The sequence below is a fragment of the Diachasma alloeum genome, unplaced genomic scaffold (assembly GCF_001412515.2).
Source record: "Diachasma alloeum isolate Michigan unplaced genomic scaffold, Dall2.0 Dall_scaffold_00194, whole genome shotgun sequence".
Classification (NCBI taxonomy): Eukaryota; Metazoa; Arthropoda; class Insecta; order Hymenoptera; family Braconidae; genus Diachasma; species Diachasma alloeum.
The window spans coordinates 711,994-734,051 of record NW_021680359.1 but is presented as its reverse complement, the minus strand read 5'-3'; the positions used below and the strand labels follow the sequence as shown (position 1 = coordinate 734,051).

The following is a 22,058-nucleotide window of genomic DNA, read 5'->3' as shown; positions in this document are numbered from 1 at the left end:
GGGGGGGGGGGGGGGGGGGGGGGGGGGGGGGGGGGGGGGGGGGGGGGGTAGAGGGTGAGGTCCGTTAATTACAACCCTGCCGCTACCATCCACCGCAACGACTAGTACCCTGACACCGTGTCTACCCTGCAGTCTTCCTATTCCACAAGGCTTGGAAGAGGATTCCAAGCGGTAATATCGTGTTCCAGGGCTACTGACGTCCTTCATCAACGCTAACGCCGACCCCCATGTGCGTCCACCACACTCCATACACCAGCCCCCTGAAGTGAAATACCACTGGGCTGACGGAGTTTGATGCTGACGCAATTGTTGCAACATTTTTCTTTTATTTTCGTGTCTTTCTGGGGTATTGTTTGGTTTGAGGGCTAACGGGCTTTTGAAATCCGATCGCCGAGTACGCTCTCACTAGAGAAGAGTGAAAATGCCCAGAGGATTAACTTTCAGAATTTACACACTGTTGGATCCATTTTTCGCTAATGAAATGGATTTTTTCTGGTAACCTGCTTATCAATAAACAACAATAATGGATGTTGAGGAAAAAATTTTTACACTCAAAAAAAAAGTTACTTCTGATTAGGAAAAAAAGCATTTCTACCGAGTACCAAGAGGTTTCTGGCAAAGAGGCAAATTTTGTAGTTCCTCGAAGTCACAAAAGAACTGGATACAAGTATCATGCGTCAAGTACCAGGGTACTGGTGAGAAGTACCTCGGTACTTATCAAAAGTACCATCAGAACTCAATATAATTGGCAATAGTACTCAAATCCAGTACTCATATTTTTTTCAGGAATGCATTCAGATTATAAATGAAGAACCAAATATTGGAGCACAAGTGAACACACAGAAAAATCTGAAGGTAAAATACGGTTTTGAAATGGTAATTCACGTTTCAAAGACGTAATTCACGATTTTCTCAAACGGCTAAATCACACTTTTGAGATCGTAAATTACGGTCAGAATAACGTTAATTACAATTTCATAAACGTGAATTACGATTCTCAAAATTGGAAATCAATTCGGTTTGAAAAGCATCCATAAAAGTCACAATCTACTGATTTTTTCCTACACAATATCTTCTCTTGAATACTTATGTTTACAAAAATGCACAAGAACCCTCATATTATCCATCGATACTATTGACTTTTCTCAATGAAGTAATCAATTGAAAGTACTGAAATTAAGTCGTGAAAATACTTGAGAGAAATTCAAAAATTAAGTTTCACCAGTACATTTGGTACTTGTGAAAAGCACTAAAAGTACTAGCAGAAAGTAGTGAAGCTCCATCCTCGCAGTACTATTTCTACTTGATCGGTAGAGGTGGTATTTCAAGGATACAAAAAGTACGTGGGACAATTATTTTTCGAACTTTTCACAAGTGAACTTCTTCCAAGGATTAAAATGAGCAAAATACTTATTTGATTCTTAAGAAATTTAGTCTATTTATCCCTTTCCATAAGTGGTGTAGGCGTCCATTCTATATGCAATTATGTGTGCTACAGATGATGTTACAGGACACCATGGAAAGAAGCACATGGTACTTGAGGTCTCCTTTGTCAGGGATTAGTCTGTGCCCGAAAATCGCGAAAAGAGAACCACTATAATTAATGCTCAACTCCAACTCAAGCTTTGTGTTTCCCTTATCCCGTAACTTACAATACCAAGTACCGATTGGTACTGGTGGGAAGTACATTTTTCATTGGGTGCAGTCAAACGCACATTGAGAGACAAGAAATGGAGAATTATTTTACCAAAGTTGAAGATTCTTTGAGGTAAAATATGGTGATAATCGATTCCTTGTGTTAATTAGCGTTGCTTTTCCCTAAATTATGATGATGGAAACCTAAGCGGAATCACCATGTAGCACAACATGTACTCAGTATATTCTCGGTGGTATCACCCGCGATTCAACATGGTGATTAATTATGCATTGTTATTCCCGCAATAAGGGTGCTGTGGTAGCGCGTCCGAATGGTGCTATGCTCTCACACCTCCTAGTCCTAGGGGTTTCCCTAAGGCCGAGACGCGACACAACATAAAGGGAGGCCGCGAAACAAGACGGAGAGGGAAACAGAGCCAGGCAAGCATCTAGCTTTACCATCGTAAAGACGGAGAAGGTGGAAGATAATGGTGCCAGAATATAGCGTCAAGATGATGATGAAGGGGAACTGAAAGCGAGGAAAGACAGAATATACTGGGTGTTGAATGTGTCTGGGAAATAGTCTCGTTTCGACCCAATTATCCGGCATAATTGTCGTAGTGTTTACAGTCAGCGGAGGCTTGATTAATTTCGAAATTATATCACTGCCATATGTGTATTGTATTCATTCATTCATCTTTATCTTCAGTGACTTGGGTGTGATATTCGGAATAAATGGAGCCTGAGAGCGATCGGTCAAGTAATTTCTGTCTGGTTTGTGTTGTTCTTTTTTCAATTTCTTCTCAACTAATCGATGCCGCGAGAAAAATTTTCTAGAAAAATTCGTGTACTCAGCACTCTAAATATAGGGTAATTTGCACACATGGAAAAATTCTCGTGCAGTTCCAGAAAAATTATGGCGTCCCTAGTGATTTTTCCGGTGCTACATAATAATTTTTCTCCTGTTACATAATGATTTTTATAGTGTTGCACTACAATTTTCCTGGTGCTGCACGATAATTTTTCCAAAGGGTTGCAAATTGCGCCTTGTTTATGGGGTTAGCACATAATTTTTTCTAGAAAATTTTTCTCCGTGTGATACGTTTTTTCAACTAAAAAATATTTTAACTGTGATGTTTCCATTTTCGTTATTCTAATTGCTACATGGAGAAAAATTTTGGCCACATTTGGAAAAATTATTGTGTAGCACTGGAAAGATTCTCGTGCGATAGCAGAAAAATTACGGTGCCCCCAATAATTTTTTCGGTGCTGAACGATAATTTTTCTGGTGTAGAGCATGACAGTTTTCTTGCTGTTGCACCAGAATTTTTCCGGCGTTACACAATAATTTTTTCAAGTGTGTAAGTTGCGACTCGTTTATGGTGCTGGCCCATGAATTTTTCTCAGTGCACATTTCAATTCTCAATAGTTACATTAAATTTTCAATAACGTTTCAATCTATAGTAGGTTTTTGTTATAGTCGCATTTCCCCTCATATCGTCGTCGTATAGCTAAAGGGGCACAAAAGGTGTGTATGAACATAGCTTTTACGTCTTTTTGCGTCTAAAGGCTGGTGAAGATGTAACACAAAGAAAACTTTTATAACATCAAAGAAATAAATGAATTGAATTGAATCTTTTTGGGTCTACAGTAACAATATCGTTTTTTCGTCGTTCGAGCGCTTGCCCCACTCTGCTACCACGCAGTCCTTGGAGTAAACACTGCAGTGTTTTCTTCGAAGAGCCATTATCTTTTAATTCTAGAGAAGCCGAGAAATAAAATATGACAAAATGCATAGTTTGAGTTTTGAGGCTTTCGCGGTCAATATTATTATTCATTATGATGGCTTCTGGATGGATGCCACGTCTATATTCAGCTAAATGCATAGTTATTGAATTCTGCGAAAACAGGTTAATAATTTCGTTCTTTCATTAAGACATTATAAGAGATAAAATTGCATTTGATGGATCAGGATCTACCAACAATACATTCGACAAAGTATTCGTACCTGGTCCATTTGAGTGTGCAATTTGAGGGTTAACATTCCCCTATATAGTGATCAGCGAGGGGACGAATTCGTTTACGTACGAAAAAAGTTATTGCTAATCGGAGATAAGAAGTTCACCGAAATCTACAAAATATTGAAATTATAATCAAAGTTGGTAAATAAAGTGTTCAATTGAAAGAAAAATGGAAATTTCATCTTATCGTTGCCAATTCTCGGAGGTCGGACTCGGCGAGAGGCCGTGGTGGAAGTAGAGAAATAAAATGGCATTCCTCGAATTCGCTTCCCTTGTTTCCTCATGAGTGCGACTATAACGAGAGTCCACTGTAATTATTTTTTTTAATTCCCTGATAGATATAATTACTGTTTTTAGAGAAGTTTGATCCTCACGAGATCTCCACAAATGTCAGAGGCACTGACATTCTCTCTCTGAGGTTCTTTGCTGAACATACGGAAACATCCTAGTGATGGAATCAATATTGAATAATTTCGTGAGGATTATCTGATCTCAAGTTATTTCGAAAGTTTCCTTCAATATGTATACGAATTTGTAAACACATTCACGATTCGATCGCAATCCTCCAGCTAAATTGCCTTTGTGAATGTGTGCACTAATTTGTGACCACACAAATACCCAGTTCTATTGTTCAAAATATTTGGAATTCAATTTTCGTTTACACAGCTGACTTTCTAGTTACAACTTGGGTTTCATTCCTATATCACTGTTTGAATGATGGCGCTGTCGTTATATTTTCGACCAATCCAATGTCATTATTCGTGTAACTACGTGCATAGCTGAATTGGTTTAGTCGTCTCAACTGAATTGCATCAGCCGTATGGTAGCCCTTATGCGTTAGAGTCCTCTGCATTCAATTATCAACGATCTGAGTAATTCACGAACTAAATGTGCGTATTTCGTGCTTGCACGTACGAATAAATTACATAGCAAAATCTTATGAATTCGCTAGAAAATTCAATTGGATTTTGATTGAAATCCCTATTCGTTTCTGACCGATTCTATCAATCCTCTGAACGAAACGCTCACTACAGCACACAACGCCTACATAAGCACAGTTGCCCGTTCCCCCTTCACTCCTCACATCGACAGGGTTTGGTAGGATGTTCCGTTTAGAAGTAGAAACAAATTATGTAGGACTTTTCCAGACACTAATTTCAAAAAATAGTGTACGGTACACGTGTAAAAAAAGGGAAACTTTAAACTCGTGTGTTAATATTTACGACTGATCCCTAAAAACATTACCCCACATGTACCAAAATTCCCCCTTTTCCACACTTGTAACGTTATATACTATATTTAAATTCGCTGTAGGATATTCTCCTCATACGTTGAACCATCAATCTTAATCAAATTTGAAACCTGAAACTCTCTCGCTAGAGTTTCGAAGAGAGTGTATATTTTATTTAGATAGACTAGCAATAAAATATTGATGGAAATTCAACTCACCTGTGTGTGTCCTTTGATGGGCCTTTAAATGTGAACTCTTAGTATACACTTTTTTGCAGCCTGGAAACGTACACTTGTGTATCCTGCGTTTTGTGTCCTGTGGGCTGTGTTCGTGACTCCTTGCGTGATGCCTATTCGCAACCGCTGTCGCCACTGCCGTCGTAGTGTGTTGCGTACTTGTGACATTGGGAAAACCGTTCGCCGTTACCGAGATTAATCTGTTTGGATCAATAGGAGGATATTTTGTTAGTTGAAAAAAGGGTGAGTGGATATTGAAGAGGGAATTTATTGCAGCTGTTGGAACTTTGCTTACCTGGCAACGCCCTGACCATTACTGGCTGTGACCCTGACGATTGCACTTCTACCACCAGTACCATGGAGATTTAGATTGTGTACATCGAGCATCGAGCTACCACTCGACGAGTGACTGGAATTTGAGTGCCCCTGACCCGATTCTGGGCTTGATGGTGGTGTTAGAATTTGTCCCTCTCCCTCGCATCCACTATCCTCTTCCTCTTCAATTTCCTAAGGGCAAAAATGACATATCGATTTTAGATATTGAAGGGAATTCAGTTGGTTTTATTGACAGTATTGAAATCAAATCTTGTTTGATTATTTTCGCCAATCGGATTCTAGCAAATCAGGGCACAGTATTTAATGTCATGGAATACATGCAAATTAGTATTTCAGAGATTATTTTTGGTAATCGGATCTGGTCTTCCCTGAGCCAATCAGAGTTCAGTATTCGATAACATGAAGTACTTCCCAATTAAAATTACAGCGGTTATTTCCCCTAGCTTTTGATAATTTCCCTCTAGCTCTGCAATTGTTTCTCTAACCAAATAACTGTCAAATATTATCCTGTGGAGTGAAAGAAAGTCATGAGAAAAGTCAAAATGAGTCGGTTTGGGAGGGATCCGATTACAAAAAATAATCCGTCGAATACCACTCGACCTTCAAAATTAATCGCACATTTCCCTCATGTTGTCCTGCGTATCAACGATCGGGATAAGTTTTGCACTTCTTCCCTCTCAAACTTCTCCCTCTCGTTGCTACGCAATAAAACAATCGGGAAATATCCGATAATTTTGCAGGTCTCGTGGTATTAACACTGATAATTTCCCATGAGTATTATCTCCCAGCTCTGCAATGTTTCTTTAACCAGGTAACATTCAAATGTTGTGATACTGTACTCTGCATGGCCAGATCAGAATACCAGAAATAATCCTCCGAATATACCACCATCCGTAAAATTAATGGGAATATTTCCCTCAAGCTCCTGTGCAAAGAAGGAAGTGAATCACGTTTTGCGAAAAAAATCACGTACTATCTTTATTTATGTGCAACGAAGGTTTCGGAAAATATCCGATGATTGTGGCGGTCTCAGGGGATTTTTGATGATTATTTCTTTCGCTTAGATTTAACAGCGATCAGAACGTAGTATTGGAAACTACTAAAACAGTTACTTTTCGGATTTTTTTCCCTAATATGAATATTTCGCTGTAGCTATTCATTTTTTGGTGGATATTCCATACTAGTTTTTTATTTTTACTTTCGAATAACATCCTCCGATCGACCAAGCCACCCCAAGTAGTAATACCCCAAGAGTATTACAGGTTAAATAATAATATTTCAGGTTAAAAAAACCCGAGTGTTTGCGCGAGGGATTTTCCTGCAAAATTTGGCACAATCGTTTATTTGCAGGGGAGCTTGAGGGAAATACCCGATTAATTTTGAAGCTCGAGGGGAATTTGTCGGATTATTTTTTCCAATAAGAGTGGAGTGGACAACATCTGGAGATGACTTAGAGAAGATTTGAACAAATTATGTTAAGAGAATAACCCGATTTCTGTACTGTCAAATATAAGATCCGATCTGAAATGAGCCGAAAAAATGAAGAGCTACTGCGTAATAGTTATGCGCAATAGTAATATTGAATAATATTCATAGTAATATTCAAAAGCTACGAGGAAATGTCCGAAATAAAAATGTCGGATAGCTTCAAATATTGCGCACTCTGATTGGGTGAAATCTGATTGGGAAAAATAATCACTTATAATATCACAAGAGCTTCAAAATTATCGGATATTTCTCGAAAGGTTCATTGCAAACAAACTAAGGAGTCAAGGTTATTCAGTTTAAAAAATTGGTTGATTTATCTGAAAAACTTTATGAGTCTATGTGGTGTAGGGAATCATGAGGAAAAAACCCGATTAATTTTGAAGCTCGAGTGGTATTCGAGAGAGAATTTTTCCATCCAAATTTCGGTTAAGAGAATTACACTCTGAGAGGAAATCCACCAGTCAGTTCCGACGAGGAGTTCACACGATTGAACGATCTTTTGTTTTTTATACGACAACTACCGGAGAAAATTATCAAAAAAGTATTAATTGAAAACCTTGTAGGTTTACCGTATAACGTTGAATGGTATAATTCTATTGACTGAAATTTGGATAAGGAAAATTCTCGGTCATGCACCACTCGTGTTCTAAAATTAATCAGGTATTTCCCGAGCATCCCTGTCTAAAGCGAATGTGCCAAATTTGGTAAATACCCCATAACTTTGGAGCACATGTGGTACTGCCATTGAAAATAAACGAAAAGTATAGAGCATTAAAATTATTCATGTTAATCCTTCTCACTTCATGCTCCTCGTCCTCCTCCAGATCTTCACTCGATTCCTTTTTGAGAATGAGCGCTCTGTAGGAGAGGGTCGGCGAGCTGTCCCACGATAATACAGAACACGCCGAGCTAGCTGAAGACATTGATAGTGAGTCAAGGTGGCGATCTAGTAAATCCCTATCCCGGCCGTTGTGATTGTGGTCACCTGGACTATACTTCATTTCATCAAGACACACAGGATCCCTGTCGTCGTGTGACGTTGTCACCTGAAATGACATTTTCCTCTTAACCTGGAGGAAATTTATTTCACAATTTATTACCCTTCTTCATTGAATGTCATTTGAATTAAGCGGAGAGTACTATAACTTTTAAAAGTCGTGGGACATTGGAGTGAGATTTCTCATGCATTGAAGATCGATTATATATGTCTAAAAATGAATAATTAGTGCAAAAAAAATTGTTTATTGTTCGTTTACACCGCAAACGCTCAAAATGTTAAAAATAGTCCAGGACCTCCAATTTTTGAGCTACAGAGGTTTTTTTTTCAAAATTAAAAAAAAAATGTGTACAATAACAATTACAAATTAGTTTTTTCAAATTCGATTTCTACACAGCGAATTTCGTTTTGTTTAATATAAAAATTTGCGTCATTCATGTAAAATAGGCAGAAAAATTATCCGGAAAATATTAAAAACATTAAATATTAAAACCAATTCTCGATTCTTTCAGAAATATTTTTCGTGCCATTTTACATGAATGGTGCAATTTTTCATTAAAATAATAACGAAATTAACTGTGTAGGAGTTAAATTTTAAAAAACTAATTCATAATTGTTATTGCACACATTTTACCAAAAATTTTGAAAAAAAAAATCTCTGTAGCTCAAAAATTGGAGACCCTGGACTATTTTTAACATTTTGACCGTTTGCAGGGTAATTATTCCTTTTTAGACATAAAATCCAATAGCCGGCGACTTTCAAAACTCGTAGTAGTCTTCCCTTAACAAAGATTTATGATCAATATCTCGTATACTCACTTCCATTTTGATTTGGGGTTGATACTGTGTGGTAGTAGAGCAAGTAGTGGCTGTCCACGATCTTGTTGGCGCTCTGAATAAGTTCCACGGCGCTGTATCCAGCTCAGTGGGTAATTTTTTGTACGATTGCAGCTTAGGTTCATCTTTCAGGTACCTCTCCATCTCGTAGCAGGTCTGTGAAGAGAGAATATTATTTAATTGATCCTTCTCATCGTCAATGTTAATTGGATAGCCAGCTCTTTTGTGCTACAGGCGTGAACATTAAGTTGTCTGTGAGTAGTACAGTGACGTTCTTTCACTCGCCCTAGTGCCTCCCCCTCCCATTCTCTCCACCCACCACCTCTCCCTAACTTTGCCTCCCAGCGTTTTTACTCTCTTCACCTCGTGTTCCACCCAAACGAGATTACGTTATTACCACCAACGTTTCACGTTCCAGCGCCCGTCCAAAGGGGCCCACTCAGCGTTAATGAAAAATGGCTATTACGAGTCTTGTGAGTAGATTCATGATCGAATTGCCGTCTGGGTAATCATCTAAAGTTTTTGCTTCTTATATACAATAAAATTCAGCATCAGGGAAATTGGACAATTTCTAGACAGCCATTTTCGATGAATTTCCGGGAAATGGGGGGGAGGAATAGAATCTTTAACTCTCACACTTTTTTCAAACGCTATCATAATTACTTCCAGTCGTCTCTGACAAATTGCCAATCAAAGTTTGTCTATAAGAAAAATGGTTGGCTGCGAACAAAATCCAGGACTATCAAGAGATTAACTGAAGTTTGAACTTCTTAGCGAGGGCAACTTTAACATTTTTTTAATCATATTTTAAGGAAAAAACCGACAATCTTCTGGATTTTACATTCTTGACTTGGTGAAATAATGGCCGCCAGAGAGTGTCGCCATTTCCATTATTCACGGTTAAAAGTTTTCCCCCCCGGACTGGTAGGTGCGGACGGTATTATTATAACTCGCCTGCAATTTTATCGCTCAAAATTGTAGACTCGTGTGTGTGTGTGCGTGGTTCCTAAGGGAAACCTGAACATTTCTAATAGTGATTAATAGAACCTTAATGAAAGCCACTCGAGTGCTAAAACAAGTATTAAAGCTGTGCTCTAGTTGTGATTTTTTTAAACACAAGGATGACAAAGTGCTTTCATCTAATTTTGATGAGAGAACCGAGGGCAATATATACATATAGCGGGCTGAAATCGACGTCCTTTATTCATAATGGACGAAAACAAAATGATTTCCGTAGAGCGCTCGGTGATTCGAGTGCAACGACTTTTACGGTAGGAAAAAATAGGAGGCGGGGGCGAGAGATGAGGTGATGGCAGAATTCAAAAGGGTTATAAAGAGAAAAATAGTGAGAAGAGGAGGATACAGTGGAGGAGGGAGTAGGGAGAGGAATTTGTGCACCTGTGGGCACTTCCATTTCCGCCATTTCTATTCCCAACTTTTTTTCCATTTGGCATCACGATTTTTCAGTCGAGCACCTACAATTCCCAACGATTTCTTCTCTCTATCCCATCTCATGTGAAAAATCCATTTGAAGGGAAAATTGCACGAGCCTCTGTGTTTCGTATTTTCGCCCAAGAAAATTTTCCACGATGCTTGCCCCTCCCACCCACAAACCCTCACACCAAAACTCACTTCTATTTCCTACTGCGCTTTGGCCTTTATTCATACTTGAGAAAGACTTTATCGTTTCCTCGAGTGTGAGCTTTCACGTACCAAAAATTGTAGCGAGAATCCAAGTAGATAATAAAAAAAAATTATATCCAAAAATAGTGGAGTCGAAAGGATGAAACTGCGGTCACATACGCTGAGAAAAACTTGGTGGATAACGACCAGAGGATAAACCATTTCCTCAAGTGATTCGAAGTGGAATGGAAAAGGGGGTGGCGATGGTGGTAAGGAGAAAGAAAGATGATCGGGAGGAATGGTGGATGAGGTACGGGCCGTGTGGTTGAGATGGCGATGGTAGGGTTGGAAAACGTGAAAGCGGCCGGAAAAAATAGGAACGTAAAGTACTTGACGGGTTGGAGATAATCTTCAGGTCACTACTCCTTTTCCTTCACCACGGTTCTACGTTTTGTCTTTACCCACTTCTCTGCCCTCCTCGTTGGCCCTCTCTCTTCTCGGCTTTCATCCCCCTCAACGGCCTTGTTTCCTCCTTTTTCCGTCCCCTTCCACCCACCTCCATTCCTTTCTTGAAGCCACGGCACGACTCAACGAATGGAAAGTTCAGCCGTAATTCCGGCCGACTGTCATTAACAGAGCTTTCACGCGGACTCCGCTCAAGAGAAAATGAATGATAACCGCTACTATCCCAGCACCTCTCCCACTCACTACCTTTCCATCTCCTTTCTCTTTCTCCTTTCTCGTCCCGCCCGTATGGATAACTCCATTTCTTCCAACGACGCCACTCTACTTCACGTGCGTTCGTCTTTCTCAGTCAAACTCCCATACCCCTCTCCCGTCTGTCTCATCCCCATTTCTATTTTCCTTTCTCTTCTCTGCATTTTTCTTTCAACCCTCCATTTTTTTTCTCTCATACCACAAAATAAACGAAGAATGGAGAATAGGAAGAAAAGGCAGCTATGGGCATTCTGCCAGGGCCGTTAAAGAGATTTCCCGCAACTTTAAGGACGCCATAAACCTGTGAATTCATATATCCTCTCTCAACCTGCTACAGTGATGCCCCTTCATCGTTGAATTTTCTCTCATTCAAATTGCCTTAAAGATACCACTTTATAATAGCGTACGAGGAATACATAATTGAGTTATAAAAATGTTTTCGTGCTTTTTTTTCGACAATGTTGGGCAAACACTCTACTGCCTCCTCGAACCACTGTGAACAAACATGACATGTATATATCGATCTACGGGACAACCATGTACCCTTGCCGATTACGCTGGATTGACGTTGAAAAAAACCGTTAAAAATAAATGAAAACCGTGTACACTCGACCTGCTCTCCATGAACTATCAATGTCAGGGTTGGTTTCCAGTAAAAAATAAAAACTCGTTGGAAAATGAAAAAAAAACGTCAATCAAAAAATTTAAAGGCGCTTAAACTGTCGATGATGGGCGACGGAGTGTAATATAGAATCAAAATCGTCCACTCAACTATTCAGTGTGCGAATAATGAAATATCCGTCATGGAACAAGAGACGAGTGGTTCAGGAGGTGGGGGCGAGGGGTTGAAGGGATGAGAATGGAGGGCAAAATCCACTCTATACGTTTGTGCGAATTTTTGTCTAGTGGTGTGAGTGTATACATCATCGATACAACATTTTACTCCAACTCTCAGAGGAGACTGCAGTTTATACATATATCTGTATTGAGAAGGTTGAACTGGTGGCGGGACGGCGGCAGGGGAAAGAGAGTAGCGGAGGGATGGAAAAGCATTGCACAGCTAAAACGCGTATCGTCGGTCCGGCGCATCGTGAAATATGTATCCGTCGTGTCGTCTCGTTGGGTTTGAGTGTAGAGAGGCAAACGGAGTAGTTCGTGCCTTTCTATTCACGATAAATGGCGAGAGCGAAGAGAGCGCAGTGGGAGTATAAGGGGTTGGAGGATGGAATGGAAGAGGTGTCGATACGTCATATACGTTCTACTCGGGCTCGAGAAAAACTCAGCGTGAGATTTCTCAAGTGTATACGAAAACGTATGATTTTTATTTGAAGAAAAAAAAGAGAGTAGAGAATTTCACCGGGATGAATACAATTTTTTCCATTCATTTTTTTTTCGCTTCAACATTTTCGTATGATTTTGTTTGATAGCGTGAAAAGTTCATTGACTGTGGACTACTGCCTGACAGAGTTTGATTCAAAAAACTTAAAATTCATAAGGTATCAGTGTCAGAGGGTGACAGAGAAATGTAGGATATGGTATATTCGTTGGTCTAGTGAATAGACATATTATGGATGTCATGACGTGGTAGATGAAGTCGGCGGTGGCATCTCTACTCCACTTCAATAGAACCCGAGTGTTCCTATATATCTGACGACAGAAACCAAGGGAGGAACTACCATGTACGATTGTGAAAGCGTACGTGGGTACGTAGAGTTGCACGTGCAAGACGCGTTGGCAAGCCTCAGACGAGTGCACAAGAAAGGGGAGGAAGATGAGGTGGATAGTTGGTGGAATGACGAGAAGAGAAGTGAGGAGAAGAGAGAGTAGATGGGCATACACCAAGTGCGCACGTTTCTGTGACGTGACATCCTATCTTGAGGACACGGTCTGCATATAACGAAGGATTTGGAAACTCGGCCTCTGGTCGTGAAGGATTTTCCATAGAATGGTAAGGGAGAAGAGAATGCAGCCTTAGCCAAATTCTACGGGTATCATCCCTTATCTTTTGAAAATAGACTCTGGGAGAAATGGAAGATCGAAAGAACCTCTCTCACATCAGAGGGAGAAGTTACACAATAATGAATAGAGTCGTTGATGCAGGTTTCTGATATAACCAGCATGAGTGCAATGATTATTGTAAAACCGGAGAATACTCATTAGAATGAGGGTGCTCAGGATCGATTTCTATTTGTGAACTTTTTACAACTTAATTTTACGCTTAAAATGTTGAATCTTTTGACGGAGTTCATTGAGGCGGCATGAAAACTCCCAGGAATACTTTTAATTTTCAAAGAAGGGCTTGTAATAGCATCCATATACTGACATCGTAAAAGTCTATTCCCCGTTGCATAAAGATATTGCGCGAAAAATCCCACCTTGTTATGGTGCATCACAATAATAAGAGTATGGTACACAGTGGGTTTATCATTCATAAAAGACGCATCTCCAGCGTCGTTTTAATGAGCCACTTTACGAGTGGATACAATGGACGATATCCCTCGTTAAACGTCCGTTAAGGGCCACCCACCCAGAGGGCATCCATGGAATCATTCATTATGTGTTGATCTTGGTGGGCTTTCAGCAGAATATATGAAGTCTATGTGCACTACATATTCACCTCCTGTAATGCTATTTCCGTCCTTTTTCATTTGTTTAGCAGAAGGGGGAGGTATAAAAATTGAAAAAGTAGAACTGGGTCTTACCCATTCTATATACAAGCACAGTGGGTAGTTCTTCCGGACGTCATTGCTAATAAATCCCAATTCCGAGTGGAGCGAAAACGGTTCCTACGTTAGTACCAAACCCACGGCCATAATTCCAGCATCGCTTGGTTAGAGAGAAGGCAACCTCGAGGTTTTCAACCCCCTCGTCTCCCCACCATCTCATTCCATCGTCTACTTGACGGCTATCTCTGTCTTGGCTCTTTTCATGTGTACCAGCATCCCTGCCACAACTGAACGCACAGTGCCTCCTAAACTCTCGTCTTCGTACGCATTCCGCGGAACCGTCTGCAGTAGACCGAGCGCGTTCCCGCGAAACATATACAAGAGCGCTTATGTAATATCCTCAGACGTTGGCTGGGTTATTCGCCTTCATTCTCCTCGAGCCTCAGCACCAGCAGGGCCTCCTCCGCCCCTTGGTCCCGTTTCACTCGAAAGCGTGGGACGAATGCGGCCTTGATGGCACATATTATCCGCCCTTCTACATCAACGCCAATACGCATTCCAATCATTATCATTTTAATTTATAATCGTCGTGTTGCTTTGCGATTTAATTTGTTTGATTCGCGTAATCGCTTTGCAGCGTCTTTGGAATGGAAAACTAAACGCTCAGTGTACACTTGCATTGCCTCCAATGAGTGGTCAACAGATGTGCAAAATAGTCGGGGGGGCATATAGGTGCAACTAGGGGGAAATAGCATTAATTACTGGCAAAGTACGGAAATAATTGAAAAAGAGTGAGAGGAAAAACCCAAATGAAGTGGCATGAAAAAAGAGGTGGTGGGAGGTGAAAGTCGATTCAAAGGCAACAACTGGGAAGCTGAGGGTGGGGATGTGGGGGGGGGGGGAAGTAGTTCGATACCCGAGTCACGTGGAGCCAGGAAACGGAACAATTAACGAGTTCCGCTTGTTTCGCGAAATTACGATTCCATGACCAGAATCAGAGGGGGATGAGTGGGGCATCCCAAAAATTCAGTCTGGTAATTTCAGCTGAAATATGGTCACGAGCAGGTATTTTCCGCTGCAACACTCTCGTTTATTTTTCAAAATGTGTCGTCTTTTTATGCATTTTTTTTGCTTCCGAATGGAAGCTTCGTAATCACTGATTTTGACGATCTTCTAATTTTGCCTGGAAATGACGTAGAATGCCATGAAACGTGAAGATATGATGTTTTTAGAAAATGTGTGTAAATTTTTATAAATCTTCACCGAATAAGAACTAAAATTGAAGCTAAAAATCTGACATTTCGTCACATCATTGGTATTACTTTAGAGCACTTCTGGGTGCAATTTCAGTTCAAACTGTCAAATAGTTTCCGAGATACAGTAATTTCTAAAAAATCTTTTTTTCTCAATATCTCGAAAACTACGTGACTGAATTAAATTTTTTGTCATTCCGGCCGTGAGGCAGCGCTTCACGGACGCTCCGCTCCGCTCCGCGTCCGTGAATCTCTGCCTACGGCCGTCATAACAAAAAATACTGTTCGTCATATGGCCAAAAAAAACTTTTCTAGCTCATATGATTGCAGCCCTCGCCTTCGGCTCGGGCTGCAAACTCATATTCGCCAGAAAAGTTTCTTTCGGCCTAGTGACGAAATATACTATTTTTGACGTCAAAATCATCCTTGTGGATGATCTATCTAATCAAATCACAATATTTCTATGTAACTGGGGTCAGTTTAGTAATAGTCGGCATTTTTCATTTTTATGAGAAAATCGTTCTGTGCACGATAACTCCCGAAAAAATTTAGATAGAATGTTGTAATTTGGTGATATGGTAGCTCTTATGATATTACAGGCTGGAATTGTGGGTAGGTGAAATCAGACAAGTGGTTTAGAAAATATTGTTATGAATATCTATTTTCCCATTTAGAGTGCATTCCATTTGGCATGCATTCGTATCTGTTTCATCTGCACATCTCCTCTGAAGTTAGTGTTACATTCGTTTTTATCATTCTTTATTCTCGCGTTTTATTGAATTGATACTTTTAATTTTCTGTCATCCCATTTTATCTTAGTAAATGACTTTTTATTAATACTTACGCGTTTCAATATTTAACTTTTTGCGAAAAACTGTTTTGTTAAATATTTCCCAAACTACTGGTCCGATTAATTTTATTTTCTCAGAATACTCGTCTTGTTGCCGCCTATCAAAATTAATTAAAATATGAATATCCGTTCAGTTAAAGTGGCGTTCCACACTACGCGTAAAACTTGGAATAAATATTTGAGATTCTGGCTACTAATTAGTATTATTGGGTCACACTTGTGTATAAAATTTGGTGTCAATCGATGCAATGCATCCTGGTATAGAGCAATTCATCGAAAAATCATTCATTGTTATTTTATCGATTATTTTCGACTCTGGGGGCTTATTCTCGACTTCTGTGACACCGGATTGAGGTGTGAACGAGGCTTCGTTTACGGATTGCACATGGTAATCGTACAGGTGACCCGTGAACGGAGGTGCATTTACACACGAATCCGTCTTACATAACTCGAGAATAACCCTTCAAAATGACTTAAAAAGTCATATAATAGAAATTTATGTCCTTTCCCATTTTATATAATGTATTATTTGATGAAATTACGAACAAAACGGGAATCACTGTGGAAGAAGATGTGGAGCACATTTTGCCAGGGAACATTTATTCTACACTGTTAAAAATTTTGGTCTGAAATTTCCAGTACACTTTTTGGAAATTCTTATCGAATTCAATTTCAACTGAAATTTCAAGGAATTTCGTCATTGAAAATTCAGAATTTCGCGGAAAAATAAAAAAGAACTGTAAATTTCAGTTCCATTTTTCCATGAAAATGAGTAAACACCAAAAAATTCTGGTACATATATTCCTGAATGATCAGGACAGTGACATTGAATGCAATTTAGGGGGGGAAAAAACCTGAAATTTCAGATTTCACTGAAAATTCAATGTAATTTGCCACTGAATACTCATATTAGATTGGAAATTCAAATGTATTAGGGAATTCTCTTCTTTATGCTGCTTAAAATTCTGGAATTCTACTGAATTTTCAGTGAAGTCTGAAATTTCATGATTTTTTTCCCCGAAATCACATTTAATGTCGCTGTCCTGAAAATTAGTAGTCAACTGTCCATGAAATTTCATTTTTTTTCTAACAGTGTAGAGCCATTACTACAGATCCATTCAGAAGCTTATTACCAATGGAATTGGTAGAGAGAGAAAGAAACAAGACTAATAATGAATAAAGTAACAGTCACATTGCTTCTGTCGAATAGACTTGCAACCCCACTTGTTTTTCAATTTGGACATCTGTTTGCAATTGATGAATTTCAAATGAATTGACATAAGCTCGTTGTCTGTTGGACAATATTTGATTTACTATTTCTTTCGTTTAATATTTCTTTACTCTTTTGAACTCGCCAACTTGACGGCGCACCTCTCCCCTCCTGCAGCGGCTCGTTAACGCTGCTGCTGCTGCTTGCCTGTGCTCAGGTTTGGTTACTCGGTTATTCTCGTGGACGATGCATAATTCAAGCCGGGTCTGCTGTACCTCGCAAAGCGGAACGAAAGCTGCGAGTTGGCTCACACTGCATCCCCGCAATCCTCCTCCCCCCCGCCACGGTCCCACCTCAACTCTCCTCGTCTCTATATGCATACCCACACTCAATTTCAAACCTCTGTAGCACTACGAGATATATCCCAACTTACCCACGGAGACGAGAATTATTAGCGCAGACGAAATAACGGAAACTACCGGGGATATCCCCAACCCGGGGTCCGAAACTCTGGGGGTGACAAAGTCTCTTGGTCCGGATAGATCTGTGAATTACGACTCTGTTGACTACAGCCAGAAGCTTTTTGCATGAGCAACGTTACCAAGATGATACTTTTTCCCTCGACCATTATTTTTTTTTCCATAGAAAATTTGCCTCCCGCAAATTTTCTACACACAATTTAACATCAAGGATGAGCGCGAAATTCAGTTAAATTGCATGAAAGCCTTTAATCCGGAGTTATTGAATTTTTTTGCTGTTTCTTCCTTCATTCGCTTGAAGGGAATTTCCAAAAACAAGGAGTTGAACACGCGCCAGTGCTTTTTTCCCTCTGAAGGCCGAAGTCAAGTTTGTAAATGGGTGTCAGGCTGGAGAATGACTTCACAACAGTTTAGATATGTTATACGGATGGACGGTGAAATTGAGGAGAAGCGGGAAAATGGGGAGGTAAGAGTGGGAATGGGGACCGGAAGGGGGCCAAGGCTCCTCTGACTTTGTTGCTCGAAGGTTTACACGGCCAATCTCGCTTTGATGTCTCCAGAACCCCTTCTGGGCAAACGACCCACCACACCGTCTCCCCCTGCGCTCTGCTCTGCTACATGATTCCTCGTATTACAGTTGAAGGGTTTTGTGTGCAGAATGAGAATGGAGAAGGAAAAGCGGAGAAGAGAGTAAATGAGTGGAGCAGGGGAGAGGTATGGCGTGTGTGTTTCTGTTGACAATGACAATATCCACTTGTACTTTAACGTGAGAAGCATCATCGCTCAGGTGATGGCCTCGAATTTCTCTCTTTCTCGCTCACTGCATATTTGTGTTTTTCCTCTCTCTATTCTTTTTCGTAATTTATACTGTTATACTGTTCGTTATTATTACTGTGAAAAATTTTTCACTGAATTTTTCAGTAAGCGTCGTGGAAATTTCTAATGAGTAACATTTCCACTGAAACTTCTAGGAATTTTGTCATTGAAAGTTAATTTAATTTGACAATTAATTTCAGTTCAATTATTCCGGGATAATTGATGAAAAATCAGGAGAATTTAGAGAAATCCCTACTTGAATTCCCGATTCCTCTAAATTTTCAGGGAATTCCTCGAAAAGATTCCTGAAAATCCGAGAATTTTAAGAGAATTCCCTGAAAATTCAAGGGAATTTGGCAGTGAATATTCATTTTCACTCGAAAATTCATGTAAACTGTGAAATTTTCGGCTTCCTACCACTAAAAAAGTGAAGCTTCATTTGAATTTTCTGAGAAATTTGAAATTCCATTGACTTTTTTTTTTGAAAATTCAACCAAATTTTGTTAGTAATGTATACAGTTTGAAAAAAAATTGAAATTTCATGAACAATTTAATAGTAATTCTCAGAAGAGCAACATAGGATTTACTTAAGGAGGAAAAAAATCATGAAATTTCAAATTTGACTGATAGTTTTCTCTACACAAATGTCAGTCAATAGAATTACACCATTCGATGTCACATATTCCAATCAACGTGGTAGTAAACGAATAATTTTTTCCATAATTTTTCATGTTGCTCGGGGATGGAAGCTAGCACTGTTACGGATCAAATTCAAATTTTCTATTCTATATTTCCGTTTTCAATTTCATCTCTTGGTCTAATTCTGTCGATAGAAGTTTTGATGGGAAAAATTATTTCCCGAATACTACTCGAGCTGCAAAATCACTCGAACATTTCGAACGAACACGTCAAGGTTTCACGATTTTTAAATCAGAAAAATCAGGCCCGGTCGCGCGCTTCGCGCGCTCCCTCTTTAGGGTATGGCCGGTAGGGGTTGGTGGAATTGGATGCGACCCATTACGGGTCGCACCAATAACTTCCCGACCATTTGTTTTTTCTTTCATTAATTTTTTTATTATGTATTTATTCAATCTTTTTCTCACATTTCTCCGAGGAAATACCCATAGAAGACAAGAAAATCCGTGCGCGTTCTCGCACTCACACACACTCCCATGCACACACATCGCCGTATTCCGCATCGAGAAAAGATGTAATTTATCAGAAAAGTAAAATTGTTTCTTGAATGTATATCGATTTCGAAAAAAGCTAGTGAACTGCTGATTGAATGTCTTCCAGTATTCCATGATTTGTGCGTTATATCAAGATTCATCGTTTCTAACAAAAAAAACTTGAAATCGCATCGTTATGCACGGAGAAATGGTCTCGTTTACAAAAAAACGCTAATTTTCGACTTTTTTCCAAATGTTTTTTGGAAAAAACTGGAGAAACGCTGAGACGATCGTCTCCATAATCTAATCAGGTTCAAGTCACATGAAAATACAGCGATTAAAAAAAAAAAAAGTCAAATCGCATCGTTTGTTCAGGAGGAATCGTGGCACAAAATTTTTGTCACAGACGTACGCACACACATACACACATCCACACATACAGACAGGTACCTGAAAAGGGTCAGAAGTGGTTCCAAAGGTCATGAAACGTGGAGAAATGCTTAAATTTCCACATTCGATTTTCGGGGTCATTACAATAACTTCCTCCCTTCGGGTCGGGAAGTTAAAAATTCGCCTCCTTTGTCACAAAAAAAAAAGTTTTAATTATCAGTAACATATCCCTGGTTTACAGGAATCAATCTCCAATCATTAGAGATTCATGATTATCAAATTCAGTGAGTGCAAAATACTGAAATTCAGGGATTTTGTCACCGATTTCCAGTGACATTATCACTAATTTCTAGTGATATCGTCGCTGATTTTCACGGATCCTTCTCTAATTTTCAGGGTTATGTCATTCATTCTTAGGTACCCATCTCCAATTTTTAGGTATCCGTCTCCAAATTTGAGTGATGATAATTTTTTCCAATTGGATTTCGGCCAATTAGAGCGCAGTATTTGAGGCTACCCGACAGTTTTTATTCGGATATTTCCTTCTAGCTTTTGAATATTTCGCAGTAGTTCTTCATTTTTTTTACCTGAATATTTCGCAGTATAGCTCTTCATTTTTTTGACTCATTTCAGATAGAAACTTATATTTAATAGTCTATGGAAATCGGATTATTCTATTAACATAATTTGTTCAAATCTTCCCCAATTCACCTTCTGATGTTGTCAANGAATATTTCGCAGTAGTTCTTCATTTTTTTTACCTGAATATTTCGCAGTATAGCTCTTCATTTTTTTGACTCATTTCAGATAGAAACTTATATTTAATAGTCTATGGAAATCGGATTATTCTATTAACATAATTTGTTCAAATCTTCCCCAATTCACCTTCTGATGTTGTCAACTGCACTCTGCTTGGCGAAAATTCGATTGGGAAAAATAATCCGACAAATACCCCTCGAGATTCAAAATTAATCAGGTATTTCCCTCAAGCTCCCCTGCAAACAAACCATTGTGCCAAGTTTTGCAGAAAAATTCCTCGCGCAAGTGCACGAGATTTTTTAACCTGCAAAACTTGACACCCTCATTTGTTTGCAACGAAGCTATCGGGAAATACCCGATAATTTTGAAGCTCTTGGGGTATTACCACAAGTAATACCACGAGAGCTTCAAAATTATCGAGCAATTCCCGATAGGTTCGTTGCAAACAAACGAAGGAGTCAAGTTTTTCAGGTTAAAAAATCACGAGTGCGAAGCACGCGTGATTTTTCCTGAAAAACTTGACGACTTCGTTTGTGCGCAGGGAACCGTGAGGGAATTACTCGATTGATTTTGAAGCTCGAGTAGTATTTGGGAGGGAATTTTCCCATCCAAATGTCGGCAAAAGAATTGCACTATGAGACAAAATCCATCTGACAGTACCAACCAGGTGTTCACTCGAAAACGGAATCTTTTATTTTCCACAAATATAGTCAACATGAAAAATTATCAGTTAAATTATCAAAAATTATCAGCTGAATACCGTGTTGACTATATGAAATAACAGTCGAATAGTGCAATTCTATTGGCCGACATTTGGATGAGGAAAATTCCCACTGAAACTCACATATCCCAAGAAATAAGTGATATATTTCTGAAAATCCATGACATATCCCTGAAAATTGTATGCGATTATTTCTTTTCCCGTATCCGGATAGAAGAATCTGGTCATATTTTTAGAGATTTGAGCAACATTTTTATCTGATTTTGTGCGCATAACCTCACTTTATTCCCGGGAAACACGTGTTTCTTCTTGGTTGGTTTAAATAAGAGTGACGACTCTAATTATTAATTGGGGATTGCTGATAATAATCTAAGTTTGTTTTGTGACCTGAATTTAGCGATAATCTAGTAACATTATTATTTATTGTGAAATTTAAAATATTTCTATGACCTTGATAAATGAAACGAATGTGATTTAGTGATATTTGATACGACATTTTTTGATATTTGATATTTCATGATTATTTGGTAAATGAATTTCGCGATCATCTCGTGAAAATAATAATAATAATTATTGTGATATTTCTGACAAAAATGATTTCATAACTTTTAATAGACGATAAAA

The 22,058-nt window shown here is 39.1% G+C and overlaps 1 protein-coding gene across 2 annotated transcripts in view; it reads right to left on the bottom strand.

Annotated features, from left to right (window-relative positions):
• LOC107048534 (Krueppel-like factor 6) overlaps positions 1–22,058 on the bottom strand; it is a 230,709-nt gene that overhangs the window by 8,401 nt on the left and 200,250 nt on the right. The window contains exons 2-5 of one of the 2 annotated variants that reach the window (XM_015271739.1): positions 8,764–8,937; positions 7,748–8,017; positions 5,419–5,630; positions 5,106–5,323 (exon numbers count right to left, since the gene is read on the bottom strand). In XM_015271739.1, coding sequence (XP_015127225.1) covers positions 5,106–5,323; positions 5,419–5,630; positions 7,748–8,017; positions 8,764–8,937 — 874 coding nt within the window. The remainder of the gene's footprint in view (positions 1–5,105; positions 5,324–5,418; positions 5,631–7,747; positions 8,018–8,763; positions 8,938–22,058) is intronic. The other variant, XM_015271740.1, reaches the window with a different exon arrangement.